At 42.5% G+C, this 26,831-nt stretch overlaps 2 protein-coding genes across 2 annotated transcripts in view; one reads left to right on the top strand and one right to left on the bottom strand.

Moving 5' to 3' along the window:
• AEBP1 (AE binding protein 1) overlaps positions 1-16,703 on the top strand; it is an 81,720-nt gene extending 65,017 nt beyond the window's left edge. The window contains exons 14-22 of the mRNA XM_040346048.1: positions 317-461; positions 1,616-1,704; positions 1,789-1,912; positions 6,758-6,954; positions 8,676-8,855; positions 8,945-9,332; positions 11,537-11,676; positions 14,697-14,796; positions 15,610-16,703. Coding sequence (XP_040201982.1) covers positions 317-461; positions 1,616-1,704; positions 1,789-1,912; positions 6,758-6,954; positions 8,676-8,855; positions 8,945-9,332; positions 11,537-11,676; positions 14,697-14,796; positions 15,610-16,154 — 1,908 coding nt within the window. The 3' untranslated portion in view covers positions 16,155-16,703. The remainder of the gene's footprint in view (positions 1-316; positions 462-1,615; positions 1,705-1,788; positions 1,913-6,757; positions 6,955-8,675; positions 8,856-8,944; positions 9,333-11,536; positions 11,677-14,696; positions 14,797-15,609) is intronic.
• Positions 16,704-20,226: 3,523 nt separating this feature from the next.
• The window catches only part of POLD2 (DNA polymerase delta 2, accessory subunit), a 43,911-nt gene continuing 37,306 nt past the window's right edge, over positions 20,227-26,831 (bottom strand). The window contains exons 10-11 of the mRNA XM_040346047.1: positions 25,507-25,608; positions 20,227-22,117 (exon numbers count right to left, since the gene is read on the bottom strand). Of these exons, the coding sequence (XP_040201981.1) occupies positions 21,975-22,117; positions 25,507-25,608 (245 nt within the window). The 3' untranslated portion in view covers positions 20,227-21,974. The remainder of the gene's footprint in view (positions 22,118-25,506; positions 25,609-26,831) is intronic.

Genomic DNA, 26,831 nt, shown 5'->3' with positions numbered 1-26,831 from the left:
GCTAGAGCTCCTGTTAGTATGACACAAGTAAAGGAACACAGTATATAAAAGATATCTACACGCACTAAAGGACATCCACTTTGTGCTCTAGACTGTTATTCACAAGGGTGTAGCTTTGTTCTACTAGCAGCCAATGATATAAACATAAATATCTGTCAGTGCTGTATTGTCAATGTCACATTAATAATCATCCCAATGTGCTTTGGATAACACTACAATTTTCAGTCTAAACACTAAAACTGCGGCCGGTAGACTTTAAACAAAATTGATCAAAAGCGAAATGAAGTTATTCTGAGGCTTGCTTTTGTGGTTGCAGATGTTCTTTGGAAATGTAGACAAGGACACACCAGTACAGACAGATTTTCCTGAGCCTGTGGCAGCAAGATTTATCCGTATCTACCCGCAGACATGGAACGGAAGTCTGTGTATGCGAATTGAGGTCCTGGGGTGCCCTATTTCCAGTAAGTGAGATTAACGAACACAAATGCAGCTTGCTTACTACAGCGAAAAAAGTGTGTTTCTTTGTATATCATCTTCTCTCTACAGCCCTTTACACAGGGATCACTGAACCTTTTACATCAGTCACAGCCCCTGAATGAACTTACTGCTTAATGTCTCTACAATGCAGTCATGTAAATATTCCATTTATATTTACAATGCTGTAAAAAAGTATTTGCCCCTTCTCTGATGTTTGATATTTTTTTTTGTATATTTGTCACACTTAAATGACTCAGATCATCAAACAAATTTTATTATTACACAAAGATAACTCGATTTAATATAAACAACATTTTTTTTATTGATGGTTTAATTTATTAAGTCAAAAAAGCTGTCCAAACCTGCCTGGCTTTATGTGAAAAAGAAATTGCCCCCTAAACCTAATAACTGGTTGTGCCAGCCTTGGCAGCAACAACAGCAATCAAGCGTTTGCGATAACTGGCAGTCTTTCACATTGCTGTGGAGCAATTTTGGCCCACTCTTTGCAGATTTGCTTTAATTCAGCCGCATTGGAGGGTTTTCCAGCATGAATGGCCTGTATAAGGTCATGATACAGCATCTCAGTTGGATTTAAGTCCAGGCTTTGACTAGGCCACTCCAAAACCTAAATTTTGCTTTGTTTGAACCATTTAAAGGTGGACTTGCTGTTGTGTTTCGGATCATTGTCCTGCTGCATAACCCAAGTGCACTTGAGCTTGAGGTCATGAACTGATGGCCAGACATTCCAGGCAGGTTTGAACAGCTTTTTTCCCTTAATAAATGAAATTGTAATTTAAAAACAGCATCTTGGATTTCCTCAGGTTATCTTTGTGTAATATTAAAATTTGTTTGATGATCTGAATTATTTAAGTGTAAGAAATATGTAAAAAAAAAATAATAATCAGGAAGGGGGCAAATACTTTTTCACAGCACTGTATATGCAGGGGTACATGAACATATACCAGTAATAAGTGTGCCAACTGGGACTCAATTCACTAAGCTATAATGCATGTGTAATTTTCAACCATGTGAATGCTATTTTCATTACTGCAAAAAATAATAGTCATTGTGGCAGTTGGTCAAGCTTACTTATTTGAGCCAATAGCTTGTTTCTGATCTGAGTTCTATTTCCTAACAGATGTGGTCAGCTACTATAGCCAGAATGAAGTGATAACCTCCTCAGATAATCTAGATTTCCGGAATCATAACTACAAAGATATGAGACAGGTGAGCTTCTGGCAGACTCCATCATAATATTGTAATATTTATTGCATTATTTCTGAACTACCAACTATGTTCATCCTTTTTCAGCTCATGAAGGTTGTGAATGAGGAGTGTCCAACCATTACCAGAACATACAGTCTTGGGAAGACAGCTAAAGGTCTGAAGATCTATGCTATGGAGATCTCAGATAACCCAGGAGAACATGAGATAGGTGAGGAATTGTATCCATTAGAGCCAGCGCATGGCAGAGGAATCAAAATCCGTGTATACATAGGTAATGCGCCGTACACACGATCGGAAATTCTGACAGCAAAAGTCCGAAGTGAGCTTTTGAACAGAAAATCCAACCGTGTGTATGCTCCATTGGACTTTTGCTGTTGGAATTTCCGCCAACAAAAGATTGAGTGTGTACGCGGCATTATTCATACTTTTGCCTAACTGACCTCATTCTCTAATACTAGTGATGAGCATGGCAATATATAGGCAATTTAAACTAGTTATGTATTTCCACTCTGCTTTTAGCATTTTGCCAGGGCATCAGGTTTAGAGATACTGGGCACAAATGATAATAAAAAAATTGTTTAAAAAAATTCCCTTGTAGTTTAGATTTTAGGTTAGTTAGTCATATTTGGACAATGTAATTAGCTCAATGATGTCACCCCCTTCCCCATCTCTTTGTTACATGTGCCTGTGGGGCAGGAACTGCGTTCGTCCTGAACCTTAGCTCATACTTGGTGGGTACGCAAGGGTACAATTTTTCCTAATTTTGGATTCAGTGAGGCAGAGTTTGAACTGCTATCCCAGGTTCTGTTAGAGGAATTTATCCACACTTCCTGTCCTGCTGACAAAGCTTTACCAAACAGGAAGTGAGGAGAATGGTCTAAAAACAACACAGACACAGACATAAATACAAATGATATTCCTTAGTTGAGTATGGTAAGGATAGGACCCCTATCATTTTTTTATTGCCTTGCCTCTCACTTCCTGTCTGATGAAACCACTGTCAGCAGTAGAGGAAATTAAGTCAAATCTCTAATAGAGCCCCAAATAACAGTACAAAAACTGACAGCAGTTTTTATGCATTCCCCACTCTATCCAAAACTAGATTTTGGCTTGACATATACTTTAATAAAGGGCTTCATTCTCTAACAGGTGGACCTAGAAAGGAAACACTGAAATCATTGTAGAGGAGTCACATTAAGGTCAGCCAATGGTGAATGAATAGAAGAATTCTGAGTTTGCCTCTCCTAGATATTATACAGGCAACATATAACAGCAGTATAATTAAGTGTTCTTGCATATTGAGCACTTATTGTTATCTCACATATATATTATTATTCCTATTATAGCCAAATTTACCAACCTAACTCCACAGTTTTTACACTACATAGACAAGTAATATACCAAAACGTGCGGATTGTTCCCGAATGGTGTGCTATTACTTTGTGGAACGTTTTGCCGAATCGTTCACAAAATTTGTCCCATAGGAATGAATGGCGAAACTAGAGACTGAAAAATCAGGACATGATTTCTAAACTGCCACCACTCCCTCATTTTCAAGCCCACCTACACAAATCTTATATCAAAACGTTCAGCTATCCCTGCTGCCACTACAGCCATAGTCCTGATTGTTTTCACAATATGACCATTTGTTTGCAACTCAAGCCATCCATTGAAATTACAGTCTAGACACCTACAATTTGAAGGGCAATATTTAAACTGTGACTGTGCCTTCAATTTTAATATTTCAGAGACATACTATGCATTAATATAGGTCTGGGTCTTGTGATTATCACAATATAAAGCTCTTCGCTATACGATTTATAGTTTTTAAAATACAACCGTTTGAAGAAGGACAAGTATTCAGGAGGGGCAAAAAACTGTGGTCTGTGCTTAGAGCCTGCATAGACATTGGTTTCCTGGCAACGCTGAGGGGAATTATAGCTCCTCACACACAGCTCTGAGGGGAGTTATAGCTCCTCCCACACAGCTCTGAGGGGAATTATAGCTCATCCCACACAACGCTGAGGGGAATTGGCTCAGTTTTTTTGGCTCTGCGTAACTTCTGCATACTTTCAGCTATTAAAACCATTCAACATTTAAAATGTTCAGCTCTTTCAGCTAATCATGGGACTTCTTCATAGCAACCAAACCATAGCAACCAGTCCATAGCAACCAGTCCATAGCAACCGTCCATAGCCCCCATCAACCGTGGTTGATGGGGGCAGATTTTGATGGGGCAATAGGATGGTGCAGTTTTTGATGGGGGTAGTTTTTGATGGGGCAATGGATCGAAATGGATCGACACACTGTTGAATCACATTTACATCTCCAGGGGCTCTGTCTCCAGTCTGGAGTATTGGTGGATGCAAGAATACATTACACAATTTCCCCAGAAATTTTAGCTTTTCTAGTACTACTATTACTGTTACTACACTGGGGTTTCTCTATACTTTTTTATTACTTCTGGCATTATAATGAGTTCATCGCATATAAAAACTGCATATTCATCCTGACTCAATACTATTTATTATTTTACTTATTTTTTTTAAAGCTTCAACAAGCCAATATAAAAATGAACACTGATAGTTTTGAATAAGCAGTCATTTAATCAGGGGTGTTGCTAGGTGGCAAAAAGACCAGGGGCTTCAGCATGTAGGGAAGCTCTTAGGGACACTAGCATGTCTTTCAGGGTTGTTTCTGACACATGACCTACATACACCACTGACCTGACCTACATACACTGACCTGTCCTACATACACTGACATGACCTACATACACTGACATGACCTGCTCTACATACACTGACCTGCCCTGCATACACTGACCTGACCTGCATACACTGACCTGACATGCATACACTGACCAGTCCTGCATACACTGACCTGTTCTGCATACACTGACCTGACCTACATACACTGACCTGACCTACATACACTGACCTGTCCTACATACACTGACCTGTCCTGCATACACTGACCTGACCTACATACACTGACCTGTCCTACATACACTGACCTGTCCTGCATACACTGACCTGTCCTGCATACACTGACCTGTCCTGCATACACTGACCTGTTCTGTCCTACATACATAATCACTGGCCTACCTCAGCCGTGGTGTGCGGCGCCGGCACGCCCAATGTGCCAGTCATAGCGATGCAGCCAGGGAGGCTTAGGAGCCAAGGAGGAGAAAAGAGCCACCGAGCATGGAGCGGGGATGTGGTGTGGCATGGCATGGCGCGGCGGGCAGCCATTCAGCCAGAGGAGGCTCAGAAGCTGGGGAGAGCCACCGAATCGAGCGGGGATGTCGCATGGCGCGCGGGGCGGCATTGTAATTCCCGCCTTCTAAGCTTGCGGCGCCTATGATGGATGTTACACGTCCCGGGGGTCCCGGATTGGACCAGTGGGACGTCCAGGTCCATCATAGGCGCTGCAGGCTCCAGAAGACGGGACCTGCTGTGTCACTCAGCGGCGCTCGTCAACAAAATGGTCCCTGCTCCGCGGCACTCGGGGCTAGTTATTAAATACTTCATGGCCGAGACTCGGGGGTTTTCAGCGACCCAATCGGGGGTCCAGCCTCCCCAGCCCACCCCCTAATGACGCCCCTGCATTTAATATATTTTTGCTCAGAACTAGCCTCAATCACTGTATCTGTTTTTACTTTATCATCCTGTAATTCCCAGCACTGTAGTACTTAGACTAGGAGAGGTAGGAGCAGCCCTGTGAAGCAGTCAGGGCCCTGTTGCTTTGGTCTAACACTGTGTGAACATGGTTACAGGAGGAAAAAGTATAGGTGTGACTTCATCTATGTGCTGTTGTTCCTCCATTGTTGGGTCACTGGGGTGGATCCTTGCTTAAAAGAGAATTAGGGCTTTTTTTTTTTTTAATCATACCTACCTAGGTGGATGCAGCATCAATCTGATGCTGCATCTGTCCCCCACCAGCTCTAACACTGAGAACCAAGTGATCAAAGACTGCTGATCACTCGGTTCTCAGAGCTCCATGAGCAGAGTGCTGGTGACTGTCAGTCACTGGCTCTCTGCTCTGCCCCCCACTCTCACTAGAGCACTGGGCTGTGGAGGGGGTGGGAGCGGCCGGCTTAGGCTCTCAGCTGCTCGTTGAGAGACCGAGACAGGTGCCGGTCCAGGCATGTGGGCAGATCCTAACTTTATTGTTGCAATCTTGCCTGGACCGGCTCTGTGACATCAGGTGAGAGTGGGCTTCAAGAGTGCAGAATGAAGTACAGCCAAATAAGCTTTGGCTGTCCTGCTCCTAAGGCTGGGTTAACACTGCAGTACGGAACCACTCACAGCAGGGGTACAGTTCCTCCCTGTTCACTATTTCAGGTCAGATTTCGGTCAAAACAGACCAAAAGATGCACAGAACTCCTGTGCAATTAGCACCGGAGCTGTTCCGGAGATGTGTGAACCGGCTCCATAGGAAGACGGTCACAATCTCCTGACATGCGAATTGGATGCAGGCAGGCTGTTCTTTCACCCCAGCAAGAAAACTGACTATGTTGGGTTGGATGTGCTGTCATGCCTAGCATAGCCAGAAATTTGACTATGCTGGGATGGATCTGCTCTCATGCCTAGCATAGCCAGAAATTTGACTATGCTGGGATGGATGTGCTCTCATGCCTAGCATAGCCAGAAATTTGACTATGCTGGGATGGATGTGCTCTCATGCCTAGCATGGTCAAATAGAAGAACAATGGGACTAGCAGGATCAACAGGTATTTTACCCAAAGTAAGCAATGCAAGAAAACGGGATACTTTTTAACACAAATAAATGGAACAACAGGCACATATTAGGAACATGAAATGTTGGGGCAACATATGTTTTAACTGTAGTGTAGTTGCAGACACGGCCAATGCTGCCAGACAGATATGCATGGTCACATAACCATCTGAACAGAATTATAAATCCTTTGCCAATTGGCAGACATGTATTTAGACCATAAATGGCGATAAGTAACATAATAAAAAGGCTTGTCTGTTCTAGAATGGCATCCAACCAAGTTAATGAGATTTTGTCTGACCTCTGTTCACAGGAGAGCCGGAGTTCAGGTACACAGCTGGCCTTCATGGGAATGAAATTTTGGGGCGTGAATTACTACTTCTCTTAATGCAGTTTATATGCAAAGAATATCGAGATGGCAATCCACGTATTTTAACCCTTGTCCAGGACACCAGGATTCATTTGGTACCCTCACTGAACCCGGATGGCTATGAAATTGCAAGTCCAATGGTGAGTGTAGAAGAAATGTGTCTTCAAAGAGCTCTGCTCAGTGTTTTTAGATGCAAGCCAATAACTATGTGTCTTTTCTTAGTTTATTTAACATATTGCGTTGTTTTTTTATTTCATTGTAATACCGTTTTTGCCTAATTTGCATATTGATAGTAATGTCAGGCAGATAATTAGTTATCTTAGAAAAAATAAAAAATAAACCCTGCTACTGTACTCCTAATGTCTGGTAAGGGCTCTTTCACATGGGTGAAGGTTAATAAAAACAGGCAGCAGAGCACCAGTTTTACTAACCCTCGGCCACACACCTGAAGCCCAACAATACAACCAGACAGGGCTGTACACATGCCGCATTTGAAGCACTTTTCAGATGTCAAATTGGCTCCTCACTGCTTGATTCAACCCTGTAATGTCTGCAGCGGGGCCTCATTGAACTCAAGTAAAGCATCACAGGCATGACATTTGTTGTGCCCTCTAAAGCACTGTCAGTCACTACCTCTCTGCTCTGCCCCTCCAGCGCTCACTGTGCTGAGAGGCAGAGCCAGCTGTCAGTCCAGTCACCTGGGTTGATCCCGACTGGCTGAGCGATGTCAGCCGACAGCGACTGTCGGCTGAAAATAGGTCACGGGAGTGCAGAACCAAGTGCAGTCCTGAGAACCATAAGAGAAGTAGGGCCAAAAAAAGCTTTGGGCCTACTTCTCCTTTAAGTTCAATGATGTAGCGCCGCAACCGGCTGCATCACCTAGGATTGCAGTACAGTTGATGCAGTATTACAGGCTTAAATCAGGCAGTGAGCATGTGATATAACGTCTCCTCGCCGCCTGTCAAATATTTTCCAAAAACTGATCTGAACACAGATTGCTTTTTAGAGGAGACAACAAATGTGCAAGAGCCCTAAAGGTAATCGGTGTACCAAACCCATTGTATCAGCATGACAACCAAACTACTACCATTTTCAAAAATGCTCAGTCAGCATCAGCAATGACATTGTTCCTAAGGGGAGCTCTAGCTGTGACCTAAATTTACAACCAAGCCATGCCTAGAGCATGTCCCACCATGTACTGTTACCTTTTACTTTGTTTCTGTCTGTAGCAAGGACCTGCTTTTAATACTCCTCGCAACATCATAAAAGCTTCTAAAATTCTGCAGGGGCAAGCTGATAGGAGGCAGAGGAGTTTCCTAAGACAATTCCTACTGATGTAGGCACACCTACGAGAACAGCATCTCCTAAGAGAACTTTCCCCACACAGAGTGTATAAAGAGGCTCTTGGTAGTCAAGGCTATGGCATTGTATTAAATGTATTCATGTGAAGAGGGACAGAGAAGGGTGGATGGAGTTCTGTAGTCCAGCAGATATTGCTGACAACTCTAGTTAGGATGTCAGTGCAGCAGAGGCAGTGTTTCCTGCCTACAACTTGAAGTTAGGAGCACACTGGCTTTCTGGAAGGATTAACAGGTTTCTGTATTTGCAGCATTTTGAAAAAGAGACTAAACACGAGGAACTGTGCATGTATTGCAGAAATATTTATTTTTTCTTTTAAGTACACCTACACACCTTTTATGTGTATTTGGGCCCATCATTTATTCAAGACTGAAAAAGGATTGCTTAAAAACAGTTGGAAAATATATATAGATGTTAAAGCTTTTATAAAATGTGCAATAAAGACGTATCAGATAATCCTCAAACCATCATGTGCATTTCTCCTGTATTATCTCTTCCTCAGGGCTCTGAACTGGGTAACTGGGCGCTGGGACACTGGACAGAAGAAGGCTATGATATCTTTACCAATTTCCCAGACCTGAACACAGCGTTCTGGGCAGCTGAGGATAGAAAATGGGTTCCTCACAGAGTACCAAACAATAACTTGCCCATTCCAGAAGGTTTCTTGGCAGAGGATGCCACAGTGAGTATTTTGGTTACTGGCATGTGATGATGAAACAGCAAAATTGTGTGGTGGAAAACAGTGGTAACTAGAAATTTTTTCTTGCCTAGGTGGCGATAGAGACTAAAGCTATCATTGCCTGGATGGAAAAAAATCCATTTGTCTTGGGAGCCAATTTACAAGGTGGAGAAAAGTTGGTCTCCTACCCCTATGACATGGCACGGGTGGTAAAAGAGGAAGAGCAACCCGTGTATCGCCGTCATCATCAGCAATTCCTTGAAGATGAAGAGGAGGAAGAAGAAGTGTCTGAGGTATCGGCAGAGGATGATGAAGGAGTGTCAAAGACTACTGATCATTCTATCTTCCGGTGGCTTTCAATTGCTTATGCTTCTGCCCATCTAAACATGGGGGATATAGCCCGCGGGAGCTGCCATGCAGATGATTACACCAAGGGCATGGGCATTGCCAACGGAGCTAAATGGAGACCAGAGTCTGGCAGTAAGTTGTTATAACTGGGTGTGATAAACAATCATAAAACCACAATTGGATTTTGAAACTGCACCAATGTCGCAGTTCTTATTAACATGGACCTATAGGTGAAATGTGGAATTGCAGATCTTTCACAGAAAACTTCAGGGTCACCAGGAAATTATGAATGTCCTAGATGTCAAATCGGGAGGAAAGTAAATGTGGGGGTGTGACCACAGCCAGAGGCTCTTGTATCAATGTTGTATCTAGAACTGGAGTTACTTTTCAGCTACCAATTAGCAGCAAGCAGCTTGCTAATGGGGGCACCAAGCCAAGCCGCAGCTCCTTGTGTCCACTCATACACAGGCCTGCGACACGGCCCCACCCCCTCTTGCTCCTCTTTGGCTCACTGACAGCAGCGGGCGCCAATTGCACCCGCTGCTGTGTCTCAGCCAATCAGGAGGGAGAATCCTGTACAGCTCAGTCTTTTGTACAACATCGCTGGATTGAGATGGGCTCTGGTAAGTATTAGGGGGGCTGCTGCACACAGAAGGTTTTTTTATCCAAATGCATAGAATGTATTAAGATAAAAAACCTTCTGCCTTTACAACCACTTTAAAGCAGAACTAAAATCGGAAATACTTCTCTGCTTCAGTAGTCCGACACCCCCAAGGTCCCTTGCTCGCACTGGCATCTTCGCCTATTGACCAGACAATGTGGAATGACATCACTCGAGCACATGTGCTGAAATGTGAACTGAGCTACACATGTGCAGCCCAGTGTACATTCCACAGGAGACTATGAGCAGGTAGGTAGGTTTATTTTTTTACAGAAGAGACACTGCATAGCTCTTCTGCAATAAAGAGCCTGCCTGCTCACAATTTCTTTTATGTTAAACTTTAGTTCCGCTTTATAAAACAAACAAATCTTTTTTCTCAAGGTTTACGCCTTAAAGGGGTTGTATAGGTTTGTTTTTATTTTCTAAATAGGTTCATTTAAGCTAGTGCATTGTTGGTTCACTTACCTTTTCCTTCGATTTCCCTTCTAAATGTCACTGTGGGCGCACAGTGCGGCGCGTCAGTCTGACACACCGATACACAGATCTTGGTATAGAGCCGATCAGCGAGTCTCCTGACGGGGGGGGGGGTCTGCGCTAATTGTTTACCAGCTGCACAGGCTATGAATGCCTGTGGATAGGACCCAGCCAGGGCCTTTTCCTCAATAACGTTCCAACAGCGATCCGGTCAGCACACCAACAAGAGCCGTCCGGTCAGGAACGTAGTTGAATGGAGCCTCTTCTTTTGAGCCCATACACAGCTTGACAGGTGATGAGGCAGCAGTCACTCAGAGAAAAAAGCGCACAGAGGTGGCCATAGGTAAAACCAGATGTTTTTTTTTAATTAAAATTATAAATAGAAAATAAGCTTGCCTGCAAGGCGTATTAGATAAAAAGGGTTTTAAAATATAAATGCGGCTAGCCAGAAGCAGTACAAACGCCTGTGCAAAACGGGACGTATCAACCTGGTGACATCAGCACGTCGGCCCTACTGACACGTTTTGTCACTAATCTGACGTCGTTCTGGGGCACAGGAGGCTTACTGACGTACCGCTTAATATAGTAAGTATATATAAACAAACCTCGCTCTGAATCATACATGGCCAGTGCCACCCATCAGTGCCCATTAGCACCGCCTATCAGTGCCACCTCATTGGTGCCACCTCATCAGTGCCCGTCAGTGAAGGAGAAAACACACTTGAAGAAAAAAAATTCGGTCTCATTCTCAAATGCCACCAAAAGAAAACTCTCTTTGTGGGAACAAAATGATAACAAAAATTGTTTGGGTACAGTGTAGCATAACCGCGCAATTGTCATTCAAAGTGCGACAGCGCTGAACACTGGGCAGAAAGGGGGTTTACGTGCCCGGTATTGAAGTGGTTAAGGGAAATTGTACTTCTCTTTTCTAAAATGTTATCCACCAACTGCATCCGATGTTTATTAAATTTATTGCACACTAAAGAATGCTAGACACATTAGCTCAGTACAGCCCAGGCTTGTGAGAAATATTGTGCTGTGAATTTCACTTGTAAATCACAAAAGCAAGAGAATGCCTTTTTATTTCTAAGGGGCTGGATCACAAAGCTCACATTGGTTAACATACTGTTGAAATATAGTTGATGTAGTCAAGGTTTGTTGATGTGACTTATTTACCATGACTGGTTCTCTTTTTTTAAAGGCATGAATGACTTTAGCTACCTGCATACAAACTGTCTGGAGCTCTCCATATATCTAGGCTGTGATAAGTTCCCACATGAGAGTGAGCTGGCTGAAGAGTGGGAGACCAACAAGGAAGCTCTGCTAACATTCATGGAGCAGGTTAGTGGTCTTCTCCAGCAACAACCCGTCACTTTGATGCCATTGAAACAACTAGAAATCTCTGTCTATGGCAGGGGTCCTCAAACTTTTTAAACAGTCCATCATTGCAAGCCCACCCTCACCGTTATTTCAGACCATCATTGCAAGCCCCCCTCACCGTCATTTCAGACCATCATTGCAAGCCCACCCTCACTATCATTTCAGACCATCATTGCAAGCCCACCCTCACTATCATTTCAGACCATCATTGCAAGCCCACCCTCATCGTCATTTCAGACCATCATTGCAAGCCCACCCTCACCGTCATTTCAGACCATCATTGCAAGCCCACCCTCACCGTCATTTCAGACCATCATTGCAAGCCCACCCTCACTATCATTTCAGACCATCATTGCAAGCCCACCCTCACCGTAATTTTAGACCATCATTGCAAGCCCACCCTCACCGTCATTTCAGACCATCATTGCAAGCCCACCCTCACCGTCATTTCAGACCATCATTGCAAGCCCCCCCTCACCGTCTATTTCAGACCATCATTGCAAGCCCACCCTCATCGTCATTTCAGACCATCATTGCAAGCCCACCCTCACCGTCTATTTCAGAGCATCATTGCAAGCCCCCCTCACTGTCATTTCAGACCATCACTGCAAGCCCCCCTCACCGTCATTTCAAGCCATCATTGCAAGCCCACCCTCACCGTCATTTAAGACCATCATTGCAAGCCCACCCTCACCGTCATTTCAGACCATCATTGCAAGCCCACACTCACCGTCATTTCAAGCCATCATTGCAAGCCCACCCTCACCGTCATTTCAGACCATCATTGCAAGCCCACCCTCATCGTCATTTCATACCATCATTGCAAGCCCACCCATACTGTCATTTCAGACCATCTTTGCAAGCCCCCCTCACCGTCATTTAAAGCCATCATTGCAAGCCCACCCTCACTGTCATTTCAGACCATCATTGCAAGCCCACCCTCACCACCATTTCAAATTCAAGCCCCCCCTCACCATTGCAAGCCCCTCACGATCATTGCAACCCTCCCCCTTCATCATTATAAGCGCCTCATTGCAAGCCCTCACAATCATTAATTGCAAACCGATCATGATCATTGCCAGTCCCCCCACCTCACAATCATCATTATCCCCTCATTGCAAGCCCCCCCTCGCCATCATCATTGTAAGCCCCTCATTGCAAGCCCCCCCCCCCTCATAATCATTAATTGCAAGCCGATCAAGATCATTGCAAGCCCCCCCCATCATCAGCCCCTCATTGCAACCCCCCTCACCTTTGCAAGCCCCTCATTGCAAGCTCCCCCCCACCTTCATCATTACATCATCAGCCCCTCATTGCAAGCCCCCCCATCATCATCATCATCATTACTAAATCATCAGCCCCCCCCCACCATCATCATTACATCATCATTTCACCATCATCAGCCCCCCCCCACCATCATCATCATTTCATCATCATCAGCCCCCCTCACCATTGCAAGCCTCCCCCCCTCCCTCACCATCGTAAGCCCCTCACAGCCTTACTGTGCCAAACTGCTGTCATGATCCCGCTGTGTCACGGTCCCGCTGTGCCACGAAGCTCACAATGTTGGTAACAGTTCTGGCGCACTATGATAAATGTCCCGCCCTCCTCCTCCTAGACCAGCTCGTGTGATAGACAGAACACTGGCTCTATCACACGAGCAGGTCTAGGAGGAGGAGGAGGGCGGGACATTTATCATAGCGCGCCAGAACTGTTAACACTGTGATCTCAGTGACACAGCGGGATCGCTGTGTTACAACCTGCCGTGTAACCGGCGCTGCTTGTCAGGGTGGGGTGGGCCGGTTAAAAGTCCTCCGCGGGCCGTAGTTTGAGGACCCCTGGTCTATGGCCATACAATTTCCTCAAATCATCATGTTTTCAGAATTCCCTTAGTGTTTCTTTTGTTTTGGATACAGTACAGAAATGCAAGATTGAGTCTGTATTGCCATGTATGTCTCCTCTGGAGAGATTCACCCTATGAGTCAGAATGTTCTGGTGACCATTGTCAGAGATTTAACCACTTCAGCACTGAAGGATTTGCCCCCTTAAATGACAGGCCATTTTTTGCAATACGGCACTGCGTGGCTTTAACTGACAATTGCGCAGCCGTGCAACGATATACCCAAACAAAATTGATGTCCTCTTTTCCCCACAAATAGAGCTTTCTTATGGTGGTATTTGATCACCTCTGCGGTTTTTATTTTTTTGTGCTATAAACAAAACAAAGGCCGACAATTTTGAAAAAAAAAAAAAATTCTGCTATAATACATTTCCAAAAAATAAAAAATGTATTCATCAGTTTAGGCCAATATGTATTCTTCTACATATTTTTGGTTAAAAAAAAAATTGAAATAGGCCTATATATATTGGTTTGCGCAAAAGTTATTGCGTTTACAATTTAGTGACTTTATTGTTTTTACTGGTAATGGCGGCGATCTTCAATTCTAACTGTAGGTGGGTAGCACTGTTCCCAATCACTGGGAACAGAAGATCTCTTGCATGTCATTAGGCAGAACAGGGAATCGCCTTGTTTACATAGGCAGTTCCTCGTTCTGCCTCTGTACACATCGTTCGCCGCTAATGATGCTGCTAAATACCTTATTTCAGAGTGACGCTGTGCGGTCGGTCACATGAGCTCCCGCCACTCTCCTCCCCTGATCTAAAGACTATAGCAGGACTGGTTGAGTGGACAGCACAGAGATCATGTGACCTCCCAGCTGACATTAGAGAGGAATCTCAGCCCCTCCCGATGTAGTCCTTAGATCGAATTCTCCTGTAAGCAAAACATTTAATAAACACTAATGTAAGCCCAAACTACCTCTTACAGCAAGTATAAGTACATGAGATAATATAGCAACCAAATTATTTCAGTGTCTAGTGTAGAGGCAGGGATCCTGGGTGTTCCAGATTTTCATCAGATAGAAGGCAACAGATTGCCTAGCACTGTCCATAAGTATACTAATTTCTGCTTACTCCAACAGGTTCACCGGGGCATTAAAGGCATTGTAACAGATCGACATGGGGAACCAATAGCCAATGCTTCCATCTCAGTGGCAGAAATAAATCATGATGTCACAACAGGTGAAGAGACAAACAAATGTTTAGTAAACTATATTGTAACATGTAAGCCAGCAGTTTCCCAAAAGAGAATCATGCACCAAATCTTGTACATATTTGGGAGTATAAAGAACAGGATGAATCCTATGGAAGTGTACACTTCTCTCACACAGTGTAAATACTTCTCCCTATACTGCCGAGTAGACGGAACAAGAGTGATCTCCTCATTGTAACGATATATACACTACTCAAGAGACAGCTCCCAGCCTGAAATTTGGCGATTTGGGCCATACATTATATTACCAAAAGTATTAGAATTCCTGCCTTTACACACACATGAACCTTAATGGCATCCCAGTCTTAGTCCGTAGGGTTCAATATTGAGTTGGCCCACCCTTTGCAGCTATAAAAGCTTCAACTCTTCTGGGAAGGCTGTCCACAAGGTTTAGGAGTGTGTCTATGGAAATGTTTGACCATTCTTCCAGATGCACATTTGTGAGATCAAGCACTGATGTTGAACGAGAAGGCCTGACTCAGTCTCCACTCTTATGTAATATAGAGTACACTAGAGGCCTCTGCGTGGTTACTTTAGAGAGCAGTGTTAGATGCTGTCTGTTGCTATGTAAAGCATTTTAATATTGCAAAATTGTCTTTTGCTCCACCACTCGTCTCAAACCTTTCCTACAAATGACATTTTTACCCTTTAAAAACAATAAACGTGTTAAACAGAGATCTACATTAAATAGCAAAGGCAAGTACAAACTCAAAAACCTGCTTCAAAACAGGGAGCTAGAGGGAAATAAACCACATACACTGACATGTCTCCATCCCTTACAGCGGCTGGCGGGGACTTCTGGCGTATCCTGAACCCTGGAGAGTATCGAGTAACAGTACGGGCCGACGGTTATACTCAGAGCACTAAGACATGCAACGTTGGCTTTGAAATCGGGGCAACCCACTGCAACTTTGTCCTGGCTCGCTCCAACTGGAAGAGAATCAATGAGATCATTGCAATGAAAGGCAAAGGACCTATCCGCCTAACACCACCTGGAGGTCGCAAGCTCACCCCTGCACAAAGACTTCGTCTACAGCGCCGACGTATGTGGCTCAATCGCCAACGCAACCTTACCACCACTCTCCCGCCCACCACCACAACTTTTGAACCAACTACCACTTTCCCTCCCACTGATACTCCAACAACTATGCCGCCCCACCGGCTGGAGCCACCTACTCCTACAGAATCTCTGTGGGACACAGAAACTGAGACCTATACAGAAATTGTCACAGAGGTGGAGACAGAGATCTGGGAAGAAGATGCCACTACTCCTGTGGCTCCATTCACCACAGCAGAGACTTATACTGTAAACTTTGGGGACTTCTAAGAGGAAAAAAATGAATGAATGAAAATGAGCTACAGACTGATTTATTTTTGGCATAAAAGGATTAAAAGTTCTACCCCCAAAGGAGTCAACACTTCCAGAAGAAGAAAGTAGGGTGTTGTCTAGAGCTACCAGATTCCAGCTGTCAAGTTTCCAGTGCAGATTAGAAAATAAAAAGGTGGATTCTGCATTGCATTGGGAGACACCCATTATAAAACATCCCTTTTCATGTGTATATAGCGATTGATTGGTAAACCACAAAGGAAGGTCCACCGTAGCTGGAGAGAACAGTGCTGTTGTTCTATGAAGAGCCTTGCCGCCTCACTTAACGCTTAATTAAATCCTTGCAGTGCTAGAGTTTCCATACATCAGGACATACTATATCCCCTCTGGCACAGGAGGTAAATATTCCATAGGAAAAATGTATATGCCTGTTAGATGTCTGGCTTAACACCCTGCAGGTCCTACTGGCAACTGGCCACAGAGCACAATGCTGTCCAAGTATGTAAAATTTCATCAATTACCAATAAAAAATACATTTCTACAAATCTCGCTGACGCCTGTGACGTGTTCAATAATCCTCCCATCGATGACAGCCAGGGATGGACAGTGAATGGCGTAAGTGTTTAACAGTAACACAACACACACAAAGACTTTAAGAGACAGTTTTATTATCTCGCTTCAACTCTTATGTATAAAAATAAAAAATAAAACACTGTGCTTGGTAATGGTGAGATCAGTGCTACAATAAAGCATCCAGGCAAACAGTTACATACATAGCTGAAATTAGGGTTTTGCTTAGAACGGAAAATTAATATCATTGTCAGCTCTCTGTTATATACCACCGGGGTACGTACACCACAGCACACATTTAACAGCCTATTCATTAAATGTGCGTCGTGGGTTGAAGCCTGCATTGCTTAATGCAACAGAGAGAACTCTGTTATTGCAGGAGAGTCAGTCATGTCACTTTGACAGGCCCAATGACCAGACCCTCTACTTTTTTTTTTCTCATCCTGAAGCCAGCCTGCTAAGAACTTTAAAAAAAATTGTATTTTTTTAATTTATCTTTTAGCAACATTATGGCCATAGCACTACTTTATAACTCAATCTCTAATTACATGTGAAGGGCTAGACTCAGATAGCCCTGCGTAATGTTGTGTGGGCGTAACGTATCTCCGATATGTTACGCCTCCGTAAATTAGGGCGCAAGTTCCGTATTCAGAAAGAACTTGCGCCCTAAGTTACGGCGGCGTAACGTATGTGCTCTGGCGTAAGCCCGCCTAATTCAAATTTGGATGATGTGGGCGTGTTTTATTTAAATTTAGTGTGACCCCACGTATTTGACGTTTCCCAGTGCGCATGCTCGAAATTCCGCCGCAAATCGTCAATGCTTTAGATGTGAACGTAAGCCCTATTCGTGAACGACTTACGCAAACGACGTAAAAATTTAAAAAAATTTGACGCGGGAACGACGTCCATACTTAACATTGCGTACGCCTCATATAGCAGGAGCAACCTTACGCCGGAAAAAGCCTAACGTAAACGACGTAAAAAAATGCGCCGTACGTACGTTTGTGAATCGGCGTATCTACCTAATTAGCATATTCCTCGCGTAAATCGACGGAAGCGCCACCTAGCGGCCAGTTTGCAAATTGCAACCAAGATACGACGGCGTAAGAGACTTACGCCGGTCGGATCTTAGTCAAATCTATGCGTAACTGATTCTAAGAATCAGGTGCATAGATACGACGCCGCAACTCAGAGATACGACGGCGTATCTGGAGATACGCCGTCGTATCTCGTACCTGTATCTAGCCTGAAGTGTTTGTCAGCCTTAGTGCCTAGCCAGGAACACGACTTCCCATGTCCTGGTTCACATTTACAGCTTCATGGGTCATTTGGTTTCTCTTTAGGCTGCTTTCATGCTGAGGAGTTTTTCAAGCGCTTTTGCGTTAAAATAAAAGCGCCTACTTCCCTTTAAAATCAACAAATGGGGTGGTGTGCTTCCGTTACAGTAAAAAAAGCAAAAAAAAATAAAAAAATGTGAATTAGCTGCCAACACAACAAAAAAGACAGATTTTGTAAACAAATTATATATATATATATAAAAGTGTAGCGCTTCTACTGTGATTGGAGAAAGCCATATAATTAAGCTGGCTCCTCTTAACAGGGTGAGACACCCTGTGAGGGGAACACCAAAGTAATTCTGCTACTTTGTAGCAATACTATGCCGCAAAGAATCGCAGTAAAGGTATAGGATACCCTATAAAAGAGAACAGGTGCAAGTGTATGACAACAAAATAATTATACAAAAACAAATGTGTACATAAATCACAAAGTAAAAAACACTGTTGTATTCCACGCCCTCTGCAAGCCGTGCAGCAATCGATTGAAGCTCAAAATTGGGAAACTTTGGCCCGTATTAGACCTCACCAGCAACGTTGTATTATAAAATGGAGAAAAAACAAAGCCTTTTCATAGTGTAAAAAATGTATTCCATAAAAAATCTCTCACAGCCAATCGTTTGTTTGGATTTGTAATTGGCTGTAGGAGATTTTTTATGGAATACATTTTTTACACTATGAGAAGGCTTTGTTTTTTTCTCCATTTTATAATACACTGTTGCTGGTGAGGTCTAATACGGGCCACTCCTGGGTGTTTTTTTCAACATATGCAGTTTTCATCTCACATTGAGAGACTGTTGAAACACTTATAATCACTATTAGCCAGATTCAGAGACGGGCGCATCTTTAGTTCGGCGTAGCGCATCCCATTTGCACTACGCCGACGTAACACAGTGAGGCAAGGCCAGTATTCACAAAGCACTTGCTCCCTAAGTTACGTTGGCGTAGCGCAAATGGCCCGGCGTAACCCCGCCTAATTCAAATTAGGCAGGTAGTGGGCATGCTACATGTAAAGTTACCGTGACCCCATGTAAATGAGGGCCGTTGGTACAGCGCATGCGCGTGCATGCTCAGAATCACGTTGCAAATACTCAATGCTTTCGACGTGAACGTAACCTACGCCCAGCCCCATTCACGTACGCTTATGCAAACAACGTAAAATACGACGGCTGTTCTGTCGTCCATACCTTGCATGGGCTGCGCCATCCTTTTGGTGGTTTATCTTTACGCCGGCGTATGCCTTACGGAAACGGTGTAGCTTACTGCGACGGGCGTACGTATGTTCGTGAATCGGCGTATCTTTTGCGCATTTACATATTCGACGCGTATATCCACGTACACGTCCCTAGCGGCCAGCGTAAATATGCACATAAGATACGACGGCGTAGGAGACTTACGTCGGTCGTATCTTAGCAACAGTGAGGCGTATCTCATTTTAAGAATGCGCGCAAAGATATGACGGCGCTCATTCAGACTTACGACGGCGTATCTACTGATACGCCGTCGTAAGTCTCTCTGAATCTGGCTATATAAGTTTACCTTTCGGATCTTGGCAGATATCCAATAATTGTTATTTGTGGACTAGCACATTATTTATGAGCATTGGATGGACTTTTTTTATTAGCTTTTGAGGAATGTTTATATTGGGTTCACTTTTGTAGATGTTTTCACATTTCTGTGCTTTATACAAAGGACATAAGTGCCCTAAGATTTTTTTATCTTTTTTACACTATTTTGTGATTTATGCACACATTTAGAATACCAATACCAATCGGCGTCCAGAATTTTTTTTGCACCAGATTTTTCACTCTCCAAATCAACCCCAAATTATCATCCGCCTGGCTCTACAATGTAGCTTATGTTTGTCAATGACAAGACTAGCCAAACAGAATTACAAATTCACTGGCAGGGAAAATATTTTATGTGTAGGCATTGTAACGATTTAAAAAAACAAACAAATTGAAGTTCATACAGTACAAATGTGATATTTCAATTGTGTGTCCTTGGCCATTATAAAATCACCTTTTGTGTAAAGCAGAGTTTTGGGAGCAAATAAGTAATTTTTCCAGAAGACCTAAAAAACATTAGATTTACAGCATATTCAGTATACTTCTTACACTGTTCAGGCTCGTAAAAAATCAATTGCGATACCAAAGGGGATACACAGATATAATTGCCCAATTTTTCCTTTTATTACAAAATGCACCATGTACAAAGCAATACTAGGGAAGTGGTATTTAAAAACTGGATTTAGGAACATATATAGAACATACATAGAGATATAGAAGAAGTGTGTTTCATCTGTGCTAGCAGCAGGAAAAAAATATGTATATGGACGAACATACAAGGCCAATAACACCCACAACATTATGCAGAAAGAAGTTGGTATGAACATGATATGAGCCAACAGTAAAATTGGTGTCCTTGTTAACCAGTCGAACACCCCCCCCCCCTGCCCATTTAGAATGACATTAGCTCTGCCCCATTCCTGTTTTACTACTTTGTGCAGTGTATTACCATGTGGAATAAGTAATAAGGCTTGTCCCTTTACATATAACCGGACTCTACGAGTAATATTATACCTGAAAAGATTGAGTCCATCAAAGCAAAATGCACAAAACCACAAGTTTTGCATATCAAGAAAGCATAAGAGAGACGGCTTTCCTCGATGTAACAAGGCTGAAAACTGAAATGACTTATCTGTAATTGCCTTTCCACTGATTCTCTGCGACTGCCTATAAACCCAGCAGACTGGCTGTCTACTTGCTGGGACAGAGAATTTAGGGGACCCCGTGGCATTATTCTAGAGAATAAGATAGATGTATATCAAAAAAGTAATCTTACAGGGTGGGAATTAACCTAGGATGTCATGGAGGAATCAGGAAAGTTTAAAAGGATAAAGTTCACCTTTTAAAAAAATAAAAATAAATGCAGGTAAAAAAAATGTGCATTTATAATTTTTTTCAAAGGAGCCTGCAGAGCATTGCACCCGCGATTAGCAGGTCACAGATGCAATGTCCAGATCCTGCAGACTCTCAGGATAGCTGTCTCTCCATACCTCCGATACAGGCAGGCATTTACTTGAGAGCAGGAAGATCAATGAACTACGAGGAAAGTCACCAGCGCTCTCATAGCTCATTGAGAACTACAACCTGTCAGCTGCAATGGATTGAGCGAAGCACCACACACAGCCACCCTGTTTTTTTTAAATGTGACAGTGGGTGTGGGAAGAGGATCACCCGCCCGCTGGCACATGTTCCAAAGGTGAACTTATTCTTTAATTACTGGTAAAATCAAAATTTTACATTAAGTCCCCTGGGCCCATAAAATAAATACCCTAAAAAAGGAAATGGCATTTTTTACTCATAGTCTTTAGGCAAATTTTTATGTTTTAATGAGATACTCAGAAAAGATGAGTAATCTGCTACCCCATAAACCTGCTCTTTGGGACAGGAAAACACTGAGGAGTTTGGTAGGGTGGGAACTGTCCCAACAGATGAGGCAGGCTATCGGGTCATTAATTATTTAGAAGAATTAATGAGGAAACGGTAATTTATTAAACACATAGAAACACTCTCTCAAATTCATATAAACTTTATTTTATTTCCTGGGTATCTACTTAGTAGAATTGGACAGGTAATGTGATGAGCTCTAGTCATTGTGGATATGAGCAGGGTACCTTAAAAGTTACAAGTCAATCTTAAACCAACAGTTTGATGTTCTGACTAAATTACATTTACTGCATTCTGTGTCCTTCTGAAAGTGGGAACTATAGACCTATGGTTTCACGGCATGGACATCAATAGAGGTTTCACACTTTCTATTGCATTTATAGTCTTTCTTGTGAATTTCCTGACCTACCACAATCCAAGAACTTTTGGTAATCAGTCTTAACAGAAAATAAATAGACAGACAGTCAGTCAGATGACTCATCATCTGCGCTAAATCCAGAGAAGCTGATTGGCTGACACTGTAGAGTACGAAGGTTCACCAGGCAGGCGGTCTGTGTACTGCTGAAGTCTGGTACGGTGAGCAATAAAACACGTTGGCCCTCAGGACCTGTTGGGATTACAGATTTGATTAAGACTCTGCATAGAACATAGAGAATGCACAATGCGCTCTCACTCTGAGCAGACTGTATGCAAAATATTCTACAATAAAAGTATAACTCCTTCCACAGGTATCTTTACAAATTCATAAGGGGAACAAGTACTTACCTCTTGTCAGGTGTATTACATTCTTGGCTTCATCCTGTATATTTCATTCATTTCTAACAACCCTTACACTAGACATTTGTTAGTTTTCGTTTCATTTTTATTTATTTTTTTGTAAAATTAGAAAATTCCAAAATTCGGAATTGGTTATTTTGTAAAATTCGTAAATGAAAAAAATTTGAGATTTATAAATTGTAAAATTTGGAAATCGTAAATTGTAAAATTCGACAATTCGAAAAGTTGAAAACCCGAAAATTAGAAAAAACGAAAATCTGAAAAATTCTAAATAACTAATAAATTATAGGTATTGGAATTTCCTTTCAAATTTATCTGTTAGTGAACGTAATGAATACAAATTTATCTGAAGTTTCGAATTATCCAAAATAAAAAATGCAGCATCTGAACAAATTAAACAAAACTAAATAGTAATGAATAAAATGTTTTTTTTATTATTATTATTAATTCGTTATGTTCCTTTAGTTTAGATGTGGCATTCGTTATTACGGATAATAAGTAACTTCGGACAAATTTGTATTTGTTACGTTCACTAACAGCCAAATTTGAAAGGAAATTCCAATGCCTATGATTAAAATAGTTCGTAAAAGTTAAGTTATTATTAGTTATCATTTCAGATTTTAGAGTTCTTGAATTTTCACATTTCTGAAATTTCAAAACTTTCTAATTTCGGAAATTTTAAATTTCTGAATATTCAGAAATGTGAAAATTTGGATATTCCCGAATTAACAAAATTTGTCTAAATTTGTGAAAAAAAATTTTTTGGAACTAAACGAATTGCACATGTCTACCCTACACTACATCAAGCGCTTTACTTCCAGCACTGGCAGTGAAGGGATCCTGTATACCAAATACAAGGTGTTCAGTGAAAAAACAAGAGGAGAGGCAGGTAAATGACAGTGTGTATGAAAGCTACAGTTCTTGTCACTTTTCTCGTCCCTTGTCTTGACAAGGGACGAGGAAATGGAGGGTAAAATACATGATCCTTTCCCTTTACAAGAGCCAAAGCCAGTAACAGAAATGGAGAGCCGGATGTAGTATCCAGGGTGTCAAAATTAAATACAGTAAAACCTTGGATTGCGAGCAGAATTCGTTCCAGAAACATGCTTGTAATCCAAAGCACTCTTATATCAAAGCAAATTTTTCCATAAGAAATAATGGAAACTTAGGTGATTCGTTCCACAACCATTTCTTCATAAGTCCTTTTGTTTATAGCCCATATAAAAAGATTACAGCAATGTAATAGGATGTGTAACCATAAAATGTCCATCCACAAATGGAAGCCTCCACAAGGGGATTAGAAGCAAAATCCAGCAAGAGCTTTAGAGTATAAAAGAGAAGAGAGGCGCCTCTAAGTGTAGTAATATGGTTACATTTAATGAAGGTACAACATTTAGCAACTCACATGGTTGATGAATTAAAGAGGCACATCTAATGCCCCGTACACACCATCACTTTATGTGATGAAAAAAAACGACGTTTTTAAAAACGTCACTTTAATTGACCGTGTGTGGGGGAAAACGTCGTTTTATGTCTTGTAAAAAACGACCAAAAAAAATTGAAGCATGCTTCAATTTTATGTGTCGTTTTTCAAAACGTCAATTTTTACTTCACAGAAATTGACCGTGTGTAGCAAAAAACGTCGTTTAAAAAGACGTTTTTACACCCGCGTATGCCCAGAAGCGAGCTTCAATGGAAAAAGTGGTGAGAACATAACCTCGCTTTGCTAGAACATTGTGAGAAAAACTATGGTGTGTAGGCAACTTCGTCTTTGAAAATTGATGTTTCAAAAACGTTGTTTTTTACTTCACAGAAAATGTCGTTTTTTTTCATCACATAAAGTGATGGTGTGTATGCGGCATAAGTATACAGGCATCCGGGGGAAATCTGTCCACATAGACTGTCCTCCACACCGCCGGCTCTCACCGATGTCAGTCTGCAATCCTGACTGGGAAGGCTACCCTGCAGTAGAGCGATCTGAAATCGAGGCTTGAAATGCTTGTGGAGCGCAGCGTGGAAGGGATGACGTAGATGGCAGTGAGGAGGTCTGTCTATGTGGACAGCTTTACCCCGGATGCCTGCATACTTAGATGTGCCTCTTTTAATCATCAATCATGTGAGTTGCTAAATGTTGTACCTTCATTAAATGTAACCATATTACTACACTTAGAGGCTCCTATCTTCTCTTATACTCAGTTGTGACATGACGCTACTTATATCAAGACATCGCTTGTATATCAAGTCAAAATGTATTTAAAAATGTTGCTTGTCTTTCAAAACGCTCTCAAACCAAGTTATTCTCAAATCAAGGTTTTACTGTATACATAAAGAACAAAGAGCAGTGCGAATCTGTGTAGCAATTTTGACAACGCATGGTTTAATCTAAAATATTGCACTCACTAGACAGTGGTGATTAGCAGGCACATTGATAAAAGCAACCAAAGGGTTCCAGGTATCCAGGGAGGCTTCAGTAGAGTGTGGTGTCATCACACTCTGCAGCGGCGGCAGTGGTTTCCAGTGTCCTGGGTTGGATGGAGATGGCGCAGGAGGAAGCCGTCAGCAGGAAGTCTCTGATGGGCGCGAAGAGGCGTGCATGAATCAGCCCATTAACTTTTATTGATGTGCCTGCTAATCACAACTGTCTAGTGAGTGCACTATTGTAGATTACACTCAGATTGGCGCTGTTCTATTTTTCTACACCCAAAGTAACTTCTGCTCTCCAGTGTCAACCTCCAGATCCTCATGATTTCCTGAAGTTACAACCCAGGATATATGGACCTTGTCTTTTTAACATAATTACAACAAGTAATACTTTTTTAACCACCAATATCTGGAATATTGTTGTTTGTCGTCTACGACTGACTTAATCCCACATAAAATCCACTATGTGTATGGCTATATGTCACCCTTCCTATAGGAGGTGTCCAGGCTTGGAATACCTAGCTCGATGAATATTGTTGCAAAATTAATAATACAGTAAACAGGACTGAGAAGAGAATGTAAAACCCCTGACAAGAGGATACTTATTTTTCTTTTAATAATTAGTAAATAATGCCTGAAGCTGTAGTTCAGCTTTAAAAATCTGTGTTTGATGCAGAAAACAGTAAAAGGGTGTTAACAATTCAAATACCTCTTACTGTTTCAACACCCTACAACTGGAATGCAGAGAACTGCAGCAGCTTTGAAAAGTACTTTAGACGTCTGTGGCAAACTACTTACCTTCAAGCTCTTTACAGCTGAACTTGGGAGCACTTCCACAGAAATACACATGGGGGCAGGTACGCAGGATAAAAGGGTCTGATGTGTGAAAGGGGTAACAACCTGCAGGAAAGGAGAAATGTCATGTTGCCATCCTGTGTGAATTACAATGTATATTGTTATAGAGAACCTGAAAAATGATATTGTAACAATTAGGGTTGTGCTGATACTAAGCAATAATTTTGCAGTGCGATTTAAGCCCACTGCAAAGAATCACAGGTGATTAAACAGGAATGCGGTGCGATTCCTATCCGAATCACATGTGGTGAACCCAGGCTTGTCATCGTGATTTGAGCCTTAAAAAAACAGGTATCAGTGCATCCCTAGTAACAATACAATTACGATTGCTTACTCCCATTTGCAAAGCAAGCAAACAAGCGTTTTAGGTGCTGGGGCACAGAATCTGGCTTAATGATTCCTTTATGTTACAACATAGAATGACACTAAATAAAGAAGGGATTTCCATTATTATAGTAAATACCCATTAAAACCAGATTTAAAACTCTCAAGAAAATATCAGTAATGAAAACAATTCTTAAAAGATAATTTCCCCCAGACATTAGTGCATATTGAACTAATACCAGACATCCTACCCATCCTCCCCCGGGCCCTGCTGTACTTTACCACAGGAGTTGCCAAGCTGTCAGCACACCACCCCCCCCCCCCCCCCAGCAGTACGGGAATTTCAAATCCCCGCTCTTCTCCATGCTGCGCTTCTGCATCAAGTCTTATTGGCCAGCTAAATTGATAAGGTCAGTCCTGGAAGCTCTACACCAGGCATGTCCAAAGTCCGGCCCGCGGGCCAATTGTGGCCCGCATTCCAATTTAATGTGGCCCCCCTGGTAATTTGGATATATATCTTTTGTGGCCCCCAGGGCCACAAAAAATATAAAATATATATATACTGTATGTTTATTAGCGCTGCCTCAGTGTGAACAGGGAAGGGGCAGGACGAGTGCTGTCAGATTATATACAGGAGAATCTCCTGTTACTCGGTGGCCTCTGTAAAAGGAAGTCTTGTCTACAGGGCTGCCATTGGACGCCTGTTCTGTCTATCATAGGAGGCGGGACTTTGTATTAAAGGGGCCGCCGAGTAAACAGGAGGTTCTCCTGTATGTAATATCTTGGCGCTCCTCCCGCCCCCTCCCTGTCTCCTCCAAGGCTGCAGATGGGCATCGATCAGACTGTACTGATGGGAATGGAGAGGCTACATTCATGGCAATGGCGAGGCTACATTCATGGCAATGGCGAGGCTACATTCATGGCAATGGCGAGGCTACATTCAT

The sequence above is a fragment of the Rana temporaria genome, chromosome 3 (genome assembly GCF_905171775.1).
Source record: "Rana temporaria chromosome 3, aRanTem1.1, whole genome shotgun sequence".
Lineage (NCBI taxonomy): Eukaryota > Metazoa > Chordata > Amphibia > Anura > Ranidae > Rana > Rana temporaria.
The sequence above is the reverse complement of the archived record's forward strand: the minus strand, read 5'-3'. Positions and strand labels throughout refer to the sequence as shown.